The sequence below is a fragment of the Balaenoptera physalus genome (assembly GCF_965194825.1).
Source record: "Balaenoptera physalus genome assembly, chromosome: 4".
NCBI lineage: Eukaryota > Metazoa > Chordata > Mammalia > Artiodactyla > Balaenopteridae > Balaenoptera > Balaenoptera physalus.
Genome location: NC_138891.1, coordinates 55,231,306 through 55,252,318, shown reverse-complemented (window position 1 = coordinate 55,252,318; position 21,013 = coordinate 55,231,306). Strand labels below are relative to the sequence as shown.

The following is a 21,013-nucleotide window of genomic DNA, read 5'->3' as shown; positions in this document are numbered from 1 at the left end:
AGACCCACTTCAGACCTAGGGACACATACAGACTGAAAATGAGAGGATGGAAAAAGATATTCCATGAGAATGCAAATCAAAAGAAAGCTGGAGCAGCAATTCTCATATAAGGCAAAATAGACTTTAAAATAAAGACTATTACAAGAGACAAAGAAGGACACTACAAAATGATCAAGGGATCAATCCAAGAAGAATATATAACAACTGAAAATATTTATGCACCCAACATAGGAGCACCTCAGTACATAAGGCAAATGCTAACAGCCATAAAAGGGGAAATCGACAGTAAAACAATCATAGTATGGGACTTTAACACACCACTTTCACCAATGGACAGTTCATCCAAAATTAAAATAAATAATGAAACACAAGCTTTAAAAGACACATTAAACAAGATGGACTTCATTGATATTTATAGGACATTCCATCCAACAACAACAGAATATACTTTCTTCTCAAGTGCTCACGGAACATTCTCCAGGATAGATCATATCTTGGGTCACAAATCAAGCCTTGGTAAATTTAAGAAAATTGAAATCGTATCAAGTATTTTTCTGACCACAACACTATGAGATTAGATATCAATTACAGGAAAAAAACTATAAAAAATACAAACACATGGAGGTTAAACAATACACTACTAAATAACCAAGAGATCACTGAAGAAATCAAAGGGGAAATCAAAAAATACCTAGAAACAAATGACAATGAAAACATGACGATCCAAATCCTATGGGATGCAGCAGAACAGTTCTAAGAGGGAAGTTTATAGCAACAAAATCCTGCCTCAAGAAACAAGAAAAATCTCAAATAAACAACCTAACATTACACCTAAAGCAATGAGAGAAAAAAGAACCAAAAAACCCCAAAGTTAGCAGAATGAAAGAAATCATAAAAATTAGATCAGAAATAAATGAAAAAGAAATGAAGGAAACAATAGCAAAGAACAATAAAACTAAAAGCTGGTTCTTTGAGAAATAAACAAAATTTATATACCATTAGCCAGACTCATCAAGAAAAAAAGGGGGGCTTCCCTGGTGGCACAGTGGTTGAGAGTCTGCCTGCCAATGCAGGGGACACGGGTTCGAGCCCTGGTCTGAGAAGATCCCACATGCCACGGAGCGGCTGGGCCCATGAGCCACAATTACTGAGTTTGTGCGTCTGAAGCCTGTGTTCCACAACAGGAGAGACCGCGATGGTGAGAGGCCCACGCACTGCGATGAGGAGTGCCCCCACTTGCCGCAACTGGGGAAGGCCCTTGCACAGAAACAAAGACCCAACACAGCCATAAAATAATTAATTAATTAATTAATTAATTAAAAAAAAAAGAGAAAAGGGAAAAACTCAAATCAATAAAATTAGAAATGAAAAAGGAGAAGTAACAGGTGACACTGCAGAAATACAAAAGATCATGAGAAATTACTACAAGCAACTCTATGCCAATAAAATGGACAACCTGGAAGAAATGGACAAATTCTTAGAAAAGCACAACCTTCTGAGACTGAACCAGGAAGAAACAGAAAATATAAACAGACCAATCACAAGCACTGAAATTGAGACTGTGATGAAAAATCGTCCAACAAACAAAAGCCCAGAAGCAGATGGCTTCACAAGTGAATTCTATCAAATATTTAGAGAAGAGCTAACACCTATCCTTCTCAAACTGCTCCAAAATATACCAGAGGGAGGAACACACCCAAACTCATTCTATGAGGCCACCATCACCCTGATACCAAAACCAGACAAAGATGTCACAAAAAAAGAAAACTACAGGCCAATATCACTGATGAACATAGGTGCAAAAATCCTCAATAAAATTCTAGCAAACAGAATCCAACAGCCTAATAAAAGGATCATACACCATGATCAAGTGGGGTTTATCCTAGGTATGCAAGGATTCTTCAATATACGCAAATCAATCAATGGAAAACCCATATTAAAAAATTGAAGGAGAAAAACCATATGATCATCTCAATAGATGCAGAAAAAGCTGTCATCAAAATTCAACACCGATTTATGATAAAAACCCTCCAAAAGTAGGCATAGAGGGAACTTATCTCAAATTAATAAAGGCCATATATGACAAACTCACAGCCAACATCATTCTCAATGGTGAAAAACTGAAACCATTTCCACTAAGATTAGGAAGAAGACAAAGTTGCCCACTCTCACCACTATTATTCAACATAGTCTTGGAAGTGTTAGCCACAGCAGTCAGAGAAGAAAAAGAAATAAAAAGAATACACATCGGAAAAGAAGAAGTAAAACTGTCACTGTTTGCAGATGACATGATACTGTACATAGAGAATCCTAAAGATGCCACCAGAAAGCTACTAGAGCTAATCAATGAATTTGGTAAAGTAGCAGGATACAAAATTAATGCACAGAAATCTCTTGCATTCCTATACACTAACGATGAAAAATCTGAAAGAGAAATTAAGGAAACACTCACATTTACCATTGCAACAAAAAGAATAAAATATGTAGGAATAAACCGACCTAAGGAGACAAAAGACCTGTATGCACAAAACTATAAAACACTGATAAAGGAAATTAAAGATGATACAAACATATGGAGAGCTATACCATGTCCTTGGATTGGAAGAATCAACATTGTGAAAATGACTATACTACCCAAAGCAATCTACAGATTCAATGCAATCCCCATCAAACTAGCAATGGCATTTTTCACAGAACTAGAACAAAAAATTTCACAGTTTGTATGGAAACACAAAAGACCCTAAATAGCCAAAGCCATCTTGAGAAAGAAAAACGGAAGTGGAGGAATCAGGCTCCCTGACTTCAGACTATACTACAAAGCTATATTAATCGAGACAGTATGTTACTGGTACAAAAACAGAAATACAGATCAACGGAACAGGATAGAAAGCCCAGAGATGAACCCACGCACCTCTGGTCACCTTATCTTTCATAAAGGAGGCAAGAATATACAATGGAGAAAAGACAGCCTCTTCAATAAGTGGTGCTGGGAAAACTGGACAGCTATATGTAAAAGAATGAAATTAGAACACTTCCTAACACCATACACAAAAATGAACTCAAAATGGATTAAAGACCTAAATGTAAGGCCAGACACTATCAAACTCTTAGAGTAAAACATAGGCAGAACAGTCTATGACATAAATCACAGCAAGATCCTTTTTGACCCTCCACCTAGAGAAATGGAAATAAAAACAAAAATAAACCAGTGGGACCTAATGAAACTTAAAAGCTTTTCCACAGCCAAGGAAACAATAAACAAGATGAAAAGACAACCCTCAGAATGGGAGAAAATATTTGCAAATGAATTAACGGACAAAGGATTAATCTCCAAAATTAGAAGCAGCTCATGCAGCTCAATATCAGAAAAACAAACAACCCAATCCAAAAATGGGCAGAAGACCTAAATAGACATTTTTCCAAAGAAGATACACAGATTGCCATCAAACACATGAAAGGATGCTCAACATCACTAATCATTAGAGAAATGCAAATCAAAACTACAGTGAGGTATCACCTCACACTGGTCAGAATGGCCATCATCAAAAAGTCTACAAACAATAAATGCTGGAGAGGGTGTGGAGAAAAGGGAACCCTCTTGCACTGTTAGTGGGAAGGTAAATTGATATAGCCACTATGGAGAACAGTATGGAGGTTCCTTAAAAAACTAAAAGCAGAACTACCATACGACCCAGCAATCCCACTACTGGGCATATACCCAGAGAAAATCATAATTCAAAAAGAGTCATGTACCACAATGTTCATTGCAGCACTATTTACAATAGCCAGGACATGGAAGCAACCAAAGTGTCCATCGACTGATGAATGGATAAAGCAGATGTGGCACACATATACAATGGAATATTACTCAGCCATAAAAAGAAACGAAACTGAGTTATTTGTAGTGAGGTGGATGGACCTAGAATCTGTCATACAGAGTGAAATAAGTCAGAAAGAGAAAAACAAATACTGTATGCTAACACACATATATGGAATCTAAAAAAAATTGTTCTGAAGAATCTAGGGGCAGGACAGGAATAAAGACGCAGATGTAGAGAATGGACTTGAGGACATGGGGAGGGGGAAGGGTAAGATGGGATGAAGTGAGAGAGTGGCATGGGCATATATACATTACCAAATGTAAAATAGATAGCTAGTGGGATGCAGCCGCATAGCACAGGAAGATCAGCTCAGTGCTTTGTGACTGCCTAGAGGGGTGGGGTAGGGAGGGTGGGAAGGAGAAGCAAGAGGGAGGGGATATGGGGATATAGGTGTAAGTATAGCTGATTCACTTTCTTATACAGAAGAAACTAACACACCATTGTAAAGCAATTATACTCCAATAAAGATGTTAAAAAAATAAATAAAAAAATAAAAGCCTTTGTTATTGCCCTTTATTACCATTCAGTGTGTAAGTCACTGGTAGATTATTGCTACTTTCAGAAAACAAACTAATTTATTAGTGTTGTAACTTATAAAATTTAAGTATTTTTGAGAAATTTTTTTCAAGTTATAATGAAAATTTCCAAATAAACCCAAAAGAAGAGAAAGCAGTACAATGAACTCTCATGTTCCTATTACCCATCTTTGGTAACCATCAACTTTTCACTGTTCTTCAGGAAAGTTTTTTGAAAGTGGAGCTTTCATGAATCCCAAGGAAAACCTATAATCCACTGCAGTGGATTTAGATTAATTAAACATTTCTCAGTCTTCGAAAGATTCCATCTTTTTCACTCAGGATAATTTAGTTCAAATTTAGTGGACTAATCTCAGGGAAATGGCTTATTTTCTTATGTGAATAGTTTAATTTCTCTTCATTTCAAAACCAAAGTTAGAATATCAAACCAGAGGGAGAGCTCCAAAGATAGTACACTCATCCAGTTATTACTGACTGTTTCCTTAGTGGTCTAGAAGATGCTGTAGACTACTGACACATGCAAGAACATGGGTAAATCTTAAAAGTCATTATGCTAACTAAAAGAAACCACACACAAATGGCTACATACTGTATGATTCCATTTTTTATGATATTCTGAAAGACAAAACTGTAAGGGCAAAAATCAGATCAATGTTTGCCAGGAACTGGAGGTGAAGGGATGAGATTGAATGATGGGACTTTTGTGGGTGATAGAAATGCTATGTAGCTTGATTGTGATGGTGTTTAATTAAATACATACATTTGCCCAAAAGCATCAAGCTATACGAGCAAGAAGGGAGAATTTTATGTAAATTATACCTCAATTTACCCAATAAGTCTACTTAAATAAAAATAATTTCTTACTGAAGTGTCTGGGACCAAGTACAGTGAGACTACCATCTTCCTTGATTGGGATAACACATTATTAATGAAGTTTAAGCTGGTATTTGATTTAGGGCAACCTTTTCACATTTTTGGTATTCATCAAGCTTATAATCCATTAAAATAGTCTATATGTGACTAGTTTTGTGTTTTTTTTAATAAATGCAGTACTGTACATTAATTCTTTAGAGAGTCTGCCTAACATATTTAAGTCCACTACATGAACTTATCAAGATCTTCTAGAATCTGCACATTGCTATACAAGAGTATTAATAATTCCATACCACCTTTTGTCAGCCACAATTTAATCAGCATGCTTTCTTTATAGAAAATATTGTTTCATGTAGAATCATTCTGAATTTGTTCTGTTTGCTTATTGGGCTGATGGGGGGACGTTGTACTGGATTATATGGGACGTGTCATTTATATATGGTAACAGAATCTAAATAAACTGATGAAATATAAAGACACTAAAGATTGATAAAATATTTTTGTCTGTGTAAGTTACATATGTCCTTATGTTATAATTAAGTTCTTTCTTTGAAAGAAACATTTTAAATATTTCTTTTAAATGTCACTATTGTTAAGTTCTTTTAACTAAATCATATGAATTATTGCGGGGGTTTGTTTCCTTCACTTCTCTTAACGTTTATATTGTTAAGGGCACCTATATATCTTAAAGAAAAAAATGTGACATTAAAATTTTGTATACAAATATACCTTAAATTATCATATATATTTGTTCTGTATTAATAACATTTAATATAGATATAGATAGGTAATCCCCACTATTTTAAATTGTTTATGTTATTGATTGATTGAACTTGTGATAATCCTACCCTTCCAAATTGTCCTGTAGAACAAACACACACACACACAAAATTTCAACCAAAAGAAATTTTCTTTCAGTACAGATTCCAGTTCATTCTTTGGTTAGTATAAATATTCTCAAATTAGAACAGAATGTTTACTCTACTGACAAATAAGGAGGTGCATCTGCCATTATTGAGAAACCATGTCATATTCTCAGATTATTAGATTTAGATAGTAAAATATTTTATAGTCCTCTATTAAAAGATATACAAAGGCATTTTAAATAGCATTATATTTGCAGACATTTCTTTAGATTTAATATTTCTATAGGTAGATATTTCTATAGATTTGATATTCCTTAATAGCTTACTTCTATTTACCTATGAATTTCAATGATTACATATCTTCCAAGATTCTCAAATAGGAAAATTATAACACACAAGAAGGAAAAGACATAATTTTTAAACTCTCACTAGTTTCTGGATGCTTGAGCTCATACTTCCTTCTTCCTGATAACCTATTCAGGAATATCTTAACTTCCCAAGGGAGACAATGCAGCTGATTTTCCTCTTTTGACATTTTTTCCAGACATGTAAGAAACTCAGAGATTTCAAAGCAGTACAAAGAGAAGGAGAGACTCACTTACAGTTCTGGATATAATTTACACGCATGCACACTGGGGTTTGGCTCATCTTAAATGTACAGATTTATCTATTTCATCTTTCATAATGTCTTCTTTATTATACTACATATGGAAATGTCAGTGAAAATTATTAAACTAGAAAATACGTTATGAAAGTCATAAAATGTTAGTTTGCATTACATTTCAATCAAGAATTACGGCTAATCCAAAGCACCATTCATTATTCCTCTCTTTTTCTAGTTCAGTGTCTGTGATACTGGACACTCTGTGGGTATCTAAAAGGTCATTTTCTAATATACACCAGTAGCCCTTGGGGTTGGGAGAAAACCACCCTGAAGTAGTGGCATGATTGCTTTCATTCCGAGATATAATACATATCATTTTAGTGAAAGTCATAAAAAGAATGCAGAAACAAAAGTGTGAACTCTACCAATAAATTGGAAAGATGTTCTGAAAATTTCTTTGAAACAGGTGAGAAGTAACTAAATTTAAAAACTAAATAGATAACTCTAGCAAGACATTATCACAAATGGCATGATTTTTTTTTGTAACTTTGTAGAAAAAAACATGCTCTCCTTTTCCATAAATGTTTTGCAAACAATATTTTCCAAGTATCTTGAATTTACTTCTCACGATATTCTAGGAATTAGACACAGGTCCTGCTATGAGGAGGCTTACAGTGTAGTTGAAAAGACAGAACAGGTTCCACATTTACTCAAAACATGAATGAAGGAGAAGAAATCCCAAAGTAACCAAATTTACCACAACATGCCAAAATTGGCAGAATTGGGAACTTAAACACTAAATTCAATTTTTAAGAAATAAATTTACATTTTTACAAACATTCTCTATAGATGTGTAATTCATGCCTGCAACTATAACCATAAAAGAGTAGAAAGTAAAGAATTTCAGAACATAGGACATTGGTTGAAGGGACAATGATAAAAAAATCAGCAATAGATCATTCCTAAAAACACTTAGGGGAACTTTCTTGGTGTGCAGTGGTTAAGAATCCACCTGCCAATGCAGGGGACACGGGTTCGAGTCCTGGTCCGGGAAGATCCCACATGCCGAGGAATAACTAAGCCTGTGCGCCACAACTACTGAGCCTGCGCTCTAGGGTCTGCGAGCCACAACTACTGAGCCCGCAGGCCACAACTACTGAAGTCCGTGCACCTAGAGCCCACGATCCACAACAAAGAGAAGCCACCACAATGAGGAGCCCACATGCAGCAACGAAAAGTAGCCCCTGCTTGCTGCAACTAGAGAAAGCCCGCAGCAACTAGAGAAAGCCCACACGCAGCAACAAACACCCAACGCAGCCACAAATAAATAAATAAATAAATATATGAAAAAAACAAAAAAACACTTAGGGATGGTTTTATGCATATTTTAAAAAATGAAAATATCAAGAAATGCCAGATTATAGAGAAAAAGGCAGTTTTGCAAAATCATTTTATTCAAAAGTGGTTCATCTTACCTCAGCTACCAGTTGCTGAAGAGATGGTGAAGCTACAGAGAAGAGACTTGAGTTACCGCTTACAGGACTGTGGAGACTAACATAAGCCACAACATTTTTCTGCAGAACTTTCTTGAAATCCTGACATTAAAAAAAAAAAAAAAAAATCTATCTTTAACATAAATAAAAGTAACAGATTCCACTTTACCAGTTACATGTTGAATAATAAACACTTCCTACCTAAAATCATTACATTGCATAATACTTTTTTTTTTTTAATGTAAAGCCGTCCCATACTATTTAGTAGAGTACCCAAGGGTCATAAAGGGGTTTTAAATAAGGGTGGTGAGGAGTTTCATATAACATACAACAAAATATTTTAAAGCATGTTCATGTTCCTAAAAAAGGTAAAAATTTAAGAGACAATGTCCCTATATGGTTAATATAGTATGAGATTCAACTTCAGAATACAGGATGGAATATTTGCTCTAGTGACAGCATTTAATTTTATAGTCATTGAATTAGAGAACAGACATGGATAAACCACTTCAGCGTTTAATAAAACCAGCCCTTTCCTTTGAAGTGTTGAGCTACTTTTTGCACAAAGCAGCTTTTTATTCTGAGCAAAATAGGGCATAATACAATTGTGGCCTTGCACATATTACTATTACTTGAAGTAAAACCTGATGCATTTCATCCACATTAGAAGAATAAAATGATTCAGTATAATAGTTTTTCCACTTTTCTGCTAAACCCTACTTCCAAAAATTGAAGACCACTGATCCTATTATTAATGTACCGCTAAGAAGTCCTTCTGTTATTTGCTTCCTTTTCTTGTGCAAATATTTAATGAGTAATTATCATGGTGGCAGTTGTATAGATATATCCTAAAAATTGTATTATATTATTTTGTATCTTAGAAACATATCTTTCTTCTTCCAACACTATCAGATGAAAGTCTGCAAGGGTTTGTACACCTAGCAAATCAATAATATTATTCCTAGTTTCTGTTGAAAATCCAGCTATACCTCTGTAAAAGAAGTGAAAAGACAGTTTATTTAAAAATAAATATTTTAAATAAATAGAAATGATGAACTGTGGTTTACACATAATATTGTTATTAAAAATGTCCATTATTACACAACAGCTATAGAAAAACAGCTTCTATTTACATACTACCACACTGACAATGTCTATATGTCAGTCCATTTAACTCATGAGAACCTCACAACCTAGGCATTAGTGTACTCATTGGAGGAATCAAGTCTTGAGAAGTTAATCTTGCCTAAGACCACTTGTTTTATGGTAGAGAGGATTTGAACTCAGATTTCTTTGACTGCAAAGTCTATAGTATTTCCACAATAGCCTGAAGATGAAGATTCTTCACAGGAGAAATGGTACTTTTTAAAGAACCGATTTAGTAAAATGTTATAATTTTCCTCAAGGACTGAAATCAGTATTGAGTCAAATCTCTAATAACTTTATTACTATAAATTCCATTTGACCAGTATAACCTAATCCTTTTAATTACAACTCTGAGTTTCAACGGGTTCCTGTGTAAGCAAAATTAGAAAAGGCATTATGACCTGTCAACAAGTGCTTTCCTTACTCATCTTCATTAGGGAATATATTTAGCACACAAATTGCTTTCATCTAAAAGAAAATCTTTCATTTTCAGAAGGAGTAAGTTTGATAAGAGTAGACAGAACAGGAAAACTAATAGTTTTCTAAATTCCTCCTCAACCAGATTGTTACAAAAAGTCTTCATGAACTGTATTGAAATAATCTAAGACACAGCAATTTTCAATAGTACATTTTATAAGCTAATAATCAAATCTATATATTATTCACCATTTTCTTTGCTTATATATTTTTGCTCACCTAGTCAAGGAAAAAGCCAGAAAGTGACTGGATGTATAATTAGTTGTCAAATATGCATACATACATATAATAAATACTCTAAGATAGAGGTCCCTAACCTTTTTGAATAGGAAGAGCCTTTTCTACCATAAACATTTTTTCCTATAGACTCCCCACAGTGTAGTAGTTGTATTTTTAATATCTGTTGATTGAGAAACTATAAAATTACCAAAAGGTACAACAGAGTCAATAAACAAAATATTTTATTAACTACAAAAATATTTACTTAATTTGAAAATGTAATTGTTCACATACACACAAGGCCACAGTACTGAACAAACTACAGGTTACCATGCATGATGCTCAAATAAATTCAAGGACTATTTGCAGTACACTTCACTTGCCCATGCAGAGGGGTTAAGGATATTTAGGAATTTAAGTTAGGAACTATTAATGTTACACAAGACTACTTTGAGAACACAGCTTAGAAATACACATGCTAATTTAGAATTAACATGAGTTGACTATGAAAATTATTAGATAGATATGGAGAAAGCTGTATGAGATAGTAGAATAAATTTGTGGAAAGAATCTTAAAGACATTTTTTAAAAATGTGCCTTATTGTTACAAGAAAACTAAAACATTGTTTTCTTTATGATAAAAAAATTCTGAATTAGTAAAATCATCCCAGATCACAAATATTCTCCCCAGACTGTTTTTTAAATTGTTTATATCCTTAAAGTATGGAATTTGGAATAGAAGTTTGAGAGATTGGTTCAGCTATTACATTTTCCATCTTACTAAAAATTTGTCAATTTTAAAATGTTCTGTCAGCAATGGAATTTCTTTATTTGAACTAGTTCTTTTGAGTAATGGGAAAAAATTCACACCACTAATTTGAATACGGAAAAGCATTTAAATTTGCAATATGTGAATCTTGATACATTTTACAACTAAAATTTTTCTCATTTTGAAGAGTTCTTTCTCTCAAATTAAAAAGATCTTTGCTATTTTTTTTTAATTTATTTTATTTATTTATGGCTGTGTTGGGTCCTTGTTTCTGTGCGTGGGCTTTCTCTAGTTGTGGCAAGCGGGGGCCACTCTTCATCGCGGTGCGTGGGCCTCTCACCACCGCGGCCTCACTTGTTGCGGAGCACAGGCTCCAGATGCACAGGCTCACTAACTGTGGCTCACGGGCCCAGCTCCTCTGCGGCATGTGCGATCTTCCCAGACCAGGGCTCGAACCCGTGTCCCCTGCATTGGCAGGCAGACTCTCAACCACTGTGCCACCAGCGAAGCCCTGCTATTTTCTTTTGTATACCTTTTTTGATTTTTCTTGAGAGCCAATAGACATTTTATCTTTTTTTTTTGAGTGACTAAATGAAAAATGAAACAAGAGAATTTCTCATTATATATTTGAGATTTTTTTCTCCAAAGCTGAAGCAGTATACAAACTAGGATATCAAATGATTTTATTTTCCTAGCTAAAGTTATGTAGGTTTTTTTCTACATATTTCCATTAAACTTCTTTTTATAAAGTCATAAAAATAAATAGAATATCTGTTTTGTGATGTTTTTATTGTTGTTAATGTGGCATCAATCCAAAGTTGTCATATCCCATTAAAAACAGAGTGCATTTGTGAGACACAAACATATCAGAAATATTTGAGGGCTTCCCTGGTGGCGCAGTGGTTGAGAGTCTGCCTGCCAATGCAGGGGACACGTGTTCGAGCCCTGGTCTGGGAGGATCCCATATGCCGCGGAGCAACTGGGCCCGTGAGCCACAGTTGCTGAGCCTGCGCGTCTGGAGCCTGTGCTCCGCAACAAGAGAGGCCACGATGGTGAGAGGCCTGCGCTCCGCGATGAGGAGTAGCCCCCACTTGTCGCAAGTAGAGAAAGCCCTCGCATAGAAACAAAGACCCAACACAGCCATAAATAATAAATAAATAAATAAATAAAATTTAAAAAAAGACAAAACTGTAGTTCCCAGAGGCTCTCATTAAAAAAAAAAAAGAAATACTTGAAAATTTACTCCAGTTGTATTCTAACTGTGATCCATTGCACACAAGATTTCATTTGAACAAAGGCTTCCTAAGGTAGTTAGATAAGTGGATAGGTAGAGATATAGGTAGAAAAGAAGGAGCAGGGAGGTAGGGGTGTAAGAATAGAGGGAGGAAGGATTGAAGGGAGGGAGAAAAAAAGGGTAGAAGGAAAGAAACTGCTATTTTGAGTCCAATCTCTATATTGTTTAGGTAAGGTATAATGTTAAGTTAATAAACATTTTACATACAAGATTGTTTCCTAATTCCAGAAAACTGCTAGAAAGTTAAAAAAAAAAAAAAAAGTAATGGTATGTATCACTTGATCCTCTCTTGTCCAGTGCCTGTCGACCTAAGAAGAAACACAGTAACCAGCTAAACACCACTGCAGGTGTAAGAGAGTCTGTAGGTCTGGTAGCAAAAAGAATAAGATAGCTGTAGATCATACACAATTCACTGTGGTCTAACTCTAATTCCCTAGGATTCTTAGAAGTGATCTCAGCAAATGAGCATACTGCACACCCTGGTTGAGATGCACATTCTTGTTCATGGCTTTATCAATTTGACTTTGCCTACTTTAGTCCAGAGCAAGAGCAAGAGCGAGAGCGAGAGAGTGACCGCGCAATTTTGAGAGCAAGGCATAGTAATTTATGCACGTTTACCTCTCCCCATTCATAGGAGCCAATATTTCCAAAAGCTGTTCCACCCCATGAACAGAAAACAATAGTGCGGTCTGGTCTCCACCCTCTCTTGACTCTTAACATCAAGGCCCGGATAAAAGCTGTGATGATGGCGGTGCTGCTGGCCCACTCTTGTCCATTATAACTGTATGCGGTATGATGACGGCTGCCAACTATGATATAACGGTCTGCAAATAGAAGGCAACAAGAGCCATTATAATACAATATACATCTTAACAATAAATTTAATGACATTTACATGATCCTATTGCACAACCGAGCAACAATTATGCAAAATTGTTCTGATAATTAAGACTAACATTTTCCCCCCACTGTCTTGACTCACACATCTGTGTATATCAAAGCAGAGGCAGCTGCTGAACTCAATTATGAATCCAAAGTTTAGATCCATATTACTGTCGTCTGCAACATGCATATTAATTAATGAAGTATACAAATATGCCACAATGAAACCCTTATCTAACATTTTGCCAGAATCATAGTGGGGAGTGTCCTATAAACAATGTGTATATGCTCAGTAAGTATTAATGAACTATTCATACATTTGAGAGAACAGTTATTCAGTAGCTGTAAGTATTAAAAATGTGGTAGTCATGTATGGATTTTGCAATAACTGAAGTATTTAGGGAATCAGTTTTCACTTCCAACTTAGAGTTTTAGACCCTCTCCTTTTTCTGATGGAAAAAATAAATCATCATCAAAAGTCATCCAAATACTTTTTCTTTTTCACATATTTTATTTCATATAATCATATAAAATCTATTAGATTCACTACTAGAAAGATCTCCATGACACATTGATGGCTTCTGAATAATGTATATTGCTGACAATTGTCAGTAATAAGGTAGACTAAAAATGTATCTCCAGAGTTTCCTCTGATTTTGCCAGTGAATGTTGTCGGTACATAGCTTAATTTCCTTTATCAAGTAGCCCTACAATCTGTGTAAAAAGATTTTTCTTCATTAAGTGTCATTTCCTTAGGAGATGTTCCATAACTTGATGGTTAAGTGTACAGAGTTTAAAGCCTTCCTGCTTGGGTTTGAATACAGGCCATTTAACTTACTAGTTGTATGACCTTAGAAAGCTTATTTAGACTCTCATGCCTTAAATTCTTCAACCATAAAATGGGAATAAAAATAGTACATACATCATTCAGTTGTTTTGAGTTTTAAGTAAGTTACTATTTGTAAGGCACTTTGAATAACACCTGACACATAATAAGTACTACACATATATGGAATGAATGACTCACACCTTGCCTTCATGGCATCAAAACACTACTTTACTGGAAACATAACTGTGTGAAACTATTTTAGTTTTCCACACTGATATTGGAACCAACAATGAATTTGATCTGTCAACAATTTATCAAAACTTAATTAACGGTATACACAGTGTGCCTGCAATGTTGAATTGATTCACTCATCTCCCAGATATGTATAAAAATTCTGTTTGGAATTGTCTGTATTCTGGATAAACCATATATAAAAACCTTAATACTAATTGATGGTTATTTCTAATTTTCAGAGCTATTAAATAAGAAAAGCATGTGAATGAACAGCCAATATTTTTGTGTAGAATTCAAATAAATAAAATTGAGAAGTTTTACATATTATACACCGAGGAATACTACTAGTAAATTGATTTTTAAAATTTGGGGGTTTATTCTCCAATGAATTTCAATAAGGAAAGTTTTTTTTTTTTTTTATCCTATAGTGAGTATAATTTTGTACAGTTTAGTTTTTCAAAAATAACTAGCAAATGTAGCAATGATGATTAATATTTCTAATGCTTCAATTAGAGATCCTTATGATACAAATTTGTTGAAATGGTTGAAATGCAATAGTAACAATTTCCAAATTCATTTATATCTTGATATTATGATCAGAGGTTGTTCATCATTGCTACTGTAAGGAAATCAGAGAGAAGATATCCATGAATTTTTAAAGAGTTGGCTGGCAGGAAACTTGATGGTAATGTAAAACTTGATCTCAGAATTTCCTGGGTTAGCAATTATGGAGTCAGTTTGACTAAAATCATGGAGAAGAATTATGCTCCAAGGATAACTTGAGTAAATATCCCAACCAAATCAATAGCAATGGCACAAATGTACTAAAAGACTACTGCATTCTACCATGTAAAACAAGCATAGCAGACAGTAATATGTCATTCAACCTCACGATATGTTCAGAAGTGTTGTTGTTAATTTGTTAATTAATATATTTGTCAGTTATTTTCACTTTTTTAGCCTATATAGTATCATCTGAAGATTCCATAAGCATCCCATAACAAGGTATAAAACTATTTAAAACGTAACCAGGTGATCCTTTTCATAAGCACCTTCAAAACCTAAGCCATACAAACATTAGGCAGAATTGTCAGTGGACCAAGGGTCAGAGATGGGACACAGACTAACAATGAAAGATTTGAAAACCAAAATTTTTATTTTTTTAAAAACACATACATAAAACTAAAATATTTCCTTTTTAAAAATGTCTTTTCTTGATATAAATAAAATCTTCAATGGTGTTACAGTGAATAAAAGAAAATGAAAACATTGGTTTCTATAGCTTTTACTCACAGGTACATGTCAATTTAACAAATCTAAACTCTGTTTTCTCTGTTTTGTTTTGTTTTCCCTCTTACACTCTCTACTATGATTTATCTTTGAAGAGATTTGGTAAGAAAGAATAAAGACCTGCTTCTTGGTTTTATATACCACCCTTTAGAGTGGTATGAACTTGTAATTACATCTAAAGTAGGACATTTAACTATGCTATTAAATTGTTACAGAGCATTTTCTTGTGATATTTCATATAAAGTATAGATTATAAATATTTGGGTCTACTTACCTGGAGATGTTGAGCCCTTTAAATATCCAACAACATTAGTAACTGTTTCAAATTTTGTGACTGTCTGAATTTGCATGCTGACAATTCTTTCCTCTGGCGGGGGGGAAAGAAAATTAAAAGATACTTGTTTCTCTATATTCTGCTGTTTTTTTTTCTTAAAGCATTCAAATTTATTTATCCAATATGATCAGATAAATAATTCCAAACAACTGAATTTTTCTAGATAACCAACGTTACACTTTCCGGCAAATATGTATTTGAAACTTTGTGTAGACATTATTTTAGGTGCTTGTTATATAATGATGACTAAGATACAATTGCTAGCCTCATAGAACTGCAGAACCATAAATAGGCAATTCTAAATTTCACATTAAAAACTGCAGTGGGACTCAACAGGAAAGCACACAGAATAAGACCTCAAGGAGATGTGGACAACTCATATTTTTAAAAAAGAAAAAAATCAGATAAAAATATTTTCAAAGAATTTTAAGTACTTGTCTAGCTTCAGAAAAATAGCATGTGAAGATGATTTAACTTATTTTGTATGATTCATTATTACATTATCACATTGAAAACTATAAAACATTACACAAATTAAAAGAATAGAGATTCTTAAAGCTACACTTATTTTCAAATCTTGGAGTTTTCATTTCTACCTGTGTTTGTAGGTCTCTCACCTCTCTACTAAATCTCTGTCACCTGCCCTGCCTCTTTGAGTTCTTCTATTCATGCTTGATATTCAAAAATTTTGACAATAAATAAGGCAAAGACACCAATCAGAAAGGACTTCGGTCACAGCCCTGAAGTGGTCTTTGAAGGTCTTTGGTGATGACATGTGTTAATCCTGTATTTGATGGATCCTGGGAAGTCTGGGGGCTGGGGGTGGGGGTGGGAAGGTGGTTTCTCTAGGAGAGGTCCAAGGGCAGCCAAGTGGTACTGTTGGGGAGAGGGTGGCAATTAGAAAGCAAGTAATGCAAAGTAGACATGCTATACTGATGGGCCTTCAAATGTCACTTCTTACTGCTATATGAGAACTGTTATGATAAATAAGTTGCTTCTTTCTTTGAATGTGCCCTACTAACAATTTAAATAGAAAATCAGTACACTGAAAACATTATAACTAAACAAGAATAAAGAGACCTCAAGAGAGCACTTGAGTGCCTCATATAGGAGAAAAGGAAATCTGCTTATTGTGTATTGTGAGTATTGTAATCTGAGTATTGCAGTTCTAGTTTACGTGCTATGCATTTCTGTTCATTTTTTTTTAAGTAGTATACTTTGTGGGTTTTTTTAGAGCAGTTTCAAAATACAGAAAAACTGAGCAGAAAACACAGAGTTCCCAAATACCCACTCTCCCCTACCCCTATTATTAACATCTTACATTAGCATGATCAATATCTGTTACCATTAATGAGACAATACTAATACATTCAGTCCATAATTTATATTAAGGGTCACTCTTTGTATTGTACACTCTATGGGTTTTGACATACGCATAATGGCATGTATCCACAATTATAGTATCATATAGAATAGTTTCATTGCCCTAAAAATTTCCTGTGCTATACCTGCTTATACTTTCCTCTCTCCCTTCTTCTTGAGCCCCTGGCAACCACTGATCTTTTAAATGTCTCTACAGTTTTGTCTTTTCCAGAATGTGATACATTTGAAATCATATGTTTGTTTTTAGTTATTAATTCCCTGTTCTAGGTTTGTTCCAAATTGTCCAGATAAATGAACTTTAGATGAGGCAGTCATGAACTTATAGTTGTTGTTTTTAATATTTTCATTTTATTTTTGAGTTAGAAAACCAGAGAAGATTCTTCAGCTGTATCTAAGATTCAATATTAATTTCTTTTTCAAATTCAGCAGTGAGAAAACCTTATAACATGTACAAATGTAAGGCAAACTGCTTGAAATATTACCTTATGTGAATATAGTGCCTTACAATTTATATTTCCATTTGCACACACATATACTAATTCTCATTGGATCTCTTTTTCTCCATGAAGCATTAATGAAGCTGTTATCCTTGCTACTGCATTTCATTTTAACCAGTGCCATACTGTTTTAATTAACATAACTTTATCATGACTGAAGTAATGGGTCCCCTACCACCACCACCACCACCATCATCGTCATCATCTCTTTTAATTATTATTCAACTTGGGGGGATTTATGGACCACTACTTTCATATAAATTTTTTTATTAGTTTGTCATGTGCCATGGAAAGACATTTCAGGATTTCATTAGGATTGCATTAAATTAATGGAACCATTTGAGAAAATCATGCATTTTATCTATGAATATGGTATGCCTCTCAATTTATTTCAGTTGATTTTATGTCTTTTAATGAAGTTTTATATTTTTCTTTATAAAAGGTTTGCACAACTATTATTAAATTTATTTTTAATGTTTTCCTGCTATGTTAACAAAATATAGCATTTATAATTATTTTACTGTGTATAAGCATGCTATTTAATTTCATATATTAGTCTTATAACAAACCTTATTGTTAATCTCCTATAGGTTTTAATGGTTAATCTATAGGGTTTTTATTTTTGTTAATTTCACTGTAGATACATACCAAAAAAACAGTTTTGCTTATTCCTTTTAAAACTGTATAGCTTTTATCTACTGCTCTCATCATTTTGTATAGGACTGCCAGTGCACTGTGGAATGGAGGCAGTAAAAGCAGCATTCCTTGGTTCTTTCCTTGTGTTCTTCACTTCTACAAAATGTTTCTACAACTGTGTTTTTTTTAAGTTGTTTGCTATAGGTGTCTGGGAAATTCCTTTTATAAGGAAGATCACTTTTGTTCTTCCTTTGCTAATAGATTTTAGCATAAACAGATGTTGGATCAACTTTTGAGATAATTGCAAGGCTTTTCACTTTACAATGTTAAAAAATGCATGTATTTCTGGAATAAGCCCTTCTTGGTCATGATATATTTTCTGTCTTTGGTTACTAATATTTTCAGGATATATGCATATATATTTATAAGTGGCTTATTGATAATTATACTTCTCAATTTTTTCTTGTCTGATTTTGATATGTGGATTATATAACCTCACAAATGTTTAGTGATCTTTGCTTCTTTTCATTGATTCTGTAAGAGTTTATGTAATACAGACATTATCCATTTTACAAAGGAGAGTTAGTGTTCATATATAAAACTATTTCATCCTGGTATTTTTTGTGTGTGTTGTGGGGAGAAGTACATTTTCACTCAATGTATATTTTCATTTTATTTCACTTAATATTTTCAAATTATTAACGAATATAAGTAAATTCAGATTTTTACATGTTTATTTCTTCTAAATGCATTTAGCTGTTTGCTTTGTTCTTATGCTTCAGGAAAAATATTGTCATTTAACTATAATTTTGTTTCCTTTCCTATTTCTAACATCAATTTACTTTTTTTTTTTTTTTCCCTTCATCAGTTTTACTAGAGTTTAGCTAATTTTTTAGAATTTTCAGAAAACCAGTTTTAGGATTTGTGGATCCTCAATATTTTTTTCTTTATTTTTTGCTTCAATATTATATTCTATGCTTATTAGTATCTTTGTTAAATTTTGCCTGAATATATTCTCTGGGTTTTTTTAACCTAAATTTTTAAGTTAAAATGCTTAGATCACTAATTTTTAATCTTTATACATGTCTTTAAGGCTACAGATTTTCTATTGTGGTGAAGCACACTAATTTTGATATATGGTGCTATTATCTTACAAATTCTAGCATTTTAAATTTCTATGATAATTATTTCTATAATAAATGTATTAGTTCAAAGAATTTTTAAAATATTCAAATATAAGGTGTCGGTTACTGTTTTAATATTGATACCTAGCTTAATTTAATTATGAACTGAGAGCAAGGTCTATATACTACTGATACTTTGATTTTAGGTGAGTTTTGTGACCCTGTAGGCTATTACATCTGATAAATAGAGAATAAACATTTTTATACATGTTCCATATAAAGAATGTGCATTCCCTATTACAGGGATGTAGCATTTCATATATAGGTCCAGTAAATCTAGCTTGAAAACTGTGTGGCTATAACTTTATTAACTGTTCTACATATTCTCTCTGTTAATTATTGAGACATGTTAAAGTTTCCCATATGATGCTAATTTATCAATTTATCTTGGCAATAGTATATTTTTCCTTGTATATTTTTAGACTACTTAGTTACGTGTATGCAAGTTTGGAATTGCTACAACTTCCTGATTTCTACATAGATTATACAGAACAATTATTCTTTATATTGTTTCTATCCCAATTTTTTTCCCTAAAGTCTCCCCCCCCATTAATATAATTATTCCATCTTTCTTTTGCTTAGTATTTCTCCAATACTTATTTTCCCAGCATTGCATTTTCTTTTGTCAGGCATCCCAGGGGCATTTCTGGCTTGGGCACAATTTTTATGCTAATTTTTGGCTTGATGTTTCTATACTACAATGTTAATGAAAATTCTGAGCCAGGATTTTTTTATTTCTAGAGACATTAAAAAAGATTTTTTTTTAAATTTTTTATCCAGAGCTCAAGCAGAAGAAAGCTTTTCTCCACCAGTGGGTGGATTTCTTTCTAGTTTTCCTACTTCAACTCCATGGTCCTGGTTTATATAGATGTTAGTTACAACTCCTTTCTCCCTATAGGCCCATAACCATGTCTTTTGTCCCCATGTGAGTTCTATATTCCCACTCTAATTTACCTAATTCACTGGGATCCATGACCTCCCAAAACCAGGTGACCAGAGGGTCAACTCTTCTGCTTATTTCTCTGATTTTTCATTCTGTCTTCATGTTTCCTTCTGGACATTTTACTTTCTTTTTTGATAGATGCTTTTAAAAACATTTTTTTCTTATGTCTCATACAGAGTTCCTAGACATTTGCATGAACAGATTTCAAATTATTTTACCTGCTCTCCTCTACATCCTGAAGTCTAAGAGTTTTATTTAAAAGAAACACAGGGCTTCTCTGGTGGTGCAGTGGTTGAGAATCTGCCTGCCAATGTAGGGGACACGGGTTCAAGCTCTGGTCTGGGAAGATCCCACATGCCTCAGAGCAGCTAGGCCCGTGAGCCACAACTACTGAGCCTGCGCGTCTGGAGCCTGTGCTCTGCAACAAGAGAGGCTGCGATAGTGAGAGGCCCGTGCACCGCGATGAAGAGTGGCCCCCACTTGCCACAACTAGAGAAGGCCCTTCATAGAAACGAAGACCCGACACAGCCAAAAATAAAATATAAAAAAAATTAATTTAAAAAATAAATAAATAAATAAAAGAAACACAGAGGTCTGAGAGAGTTGAAGATAACCTTTTTTGCAAGGATGTTATGATTACATT

General features: G+C 33.8%; 1 protein-coding gene across 5 annotated transcripts in view; it reads right to left on the bottom strand.

Moving 5' to 3' along the window:
• The window catches only part of NAALADL2 (N-acetylated alpha-linked acidic dipeptidase like 2), a 1,434,969-nt gene that overhangs the window by 390,742 nt on the left and 1,023,214 nt on the right, over positions 1–21,013 (bottom strand). For all 5 annotated transcript variants that reach the window (XM_082458958.1, XM_082458959.1, XM_082458957.1 and 2 more), the window contains 3 exons: positions 15,668–15,760; positions 12,777–12,982; positions 8,236–8,355 (listed from right to left, as the gene is read on the bottom strand). In XM_082458958.1, coding sequence (XP_082315084.1) covers positions 8,236–8,355; positions 12,777–12,982; positions 15,668–15,760 — 419 coding nt within the window. The remainder of the gene's footprint in view (positions 1–8,235; positions 8,356–12,776; positions 12,983–15,667; positions 15,761–21,013) is intronic.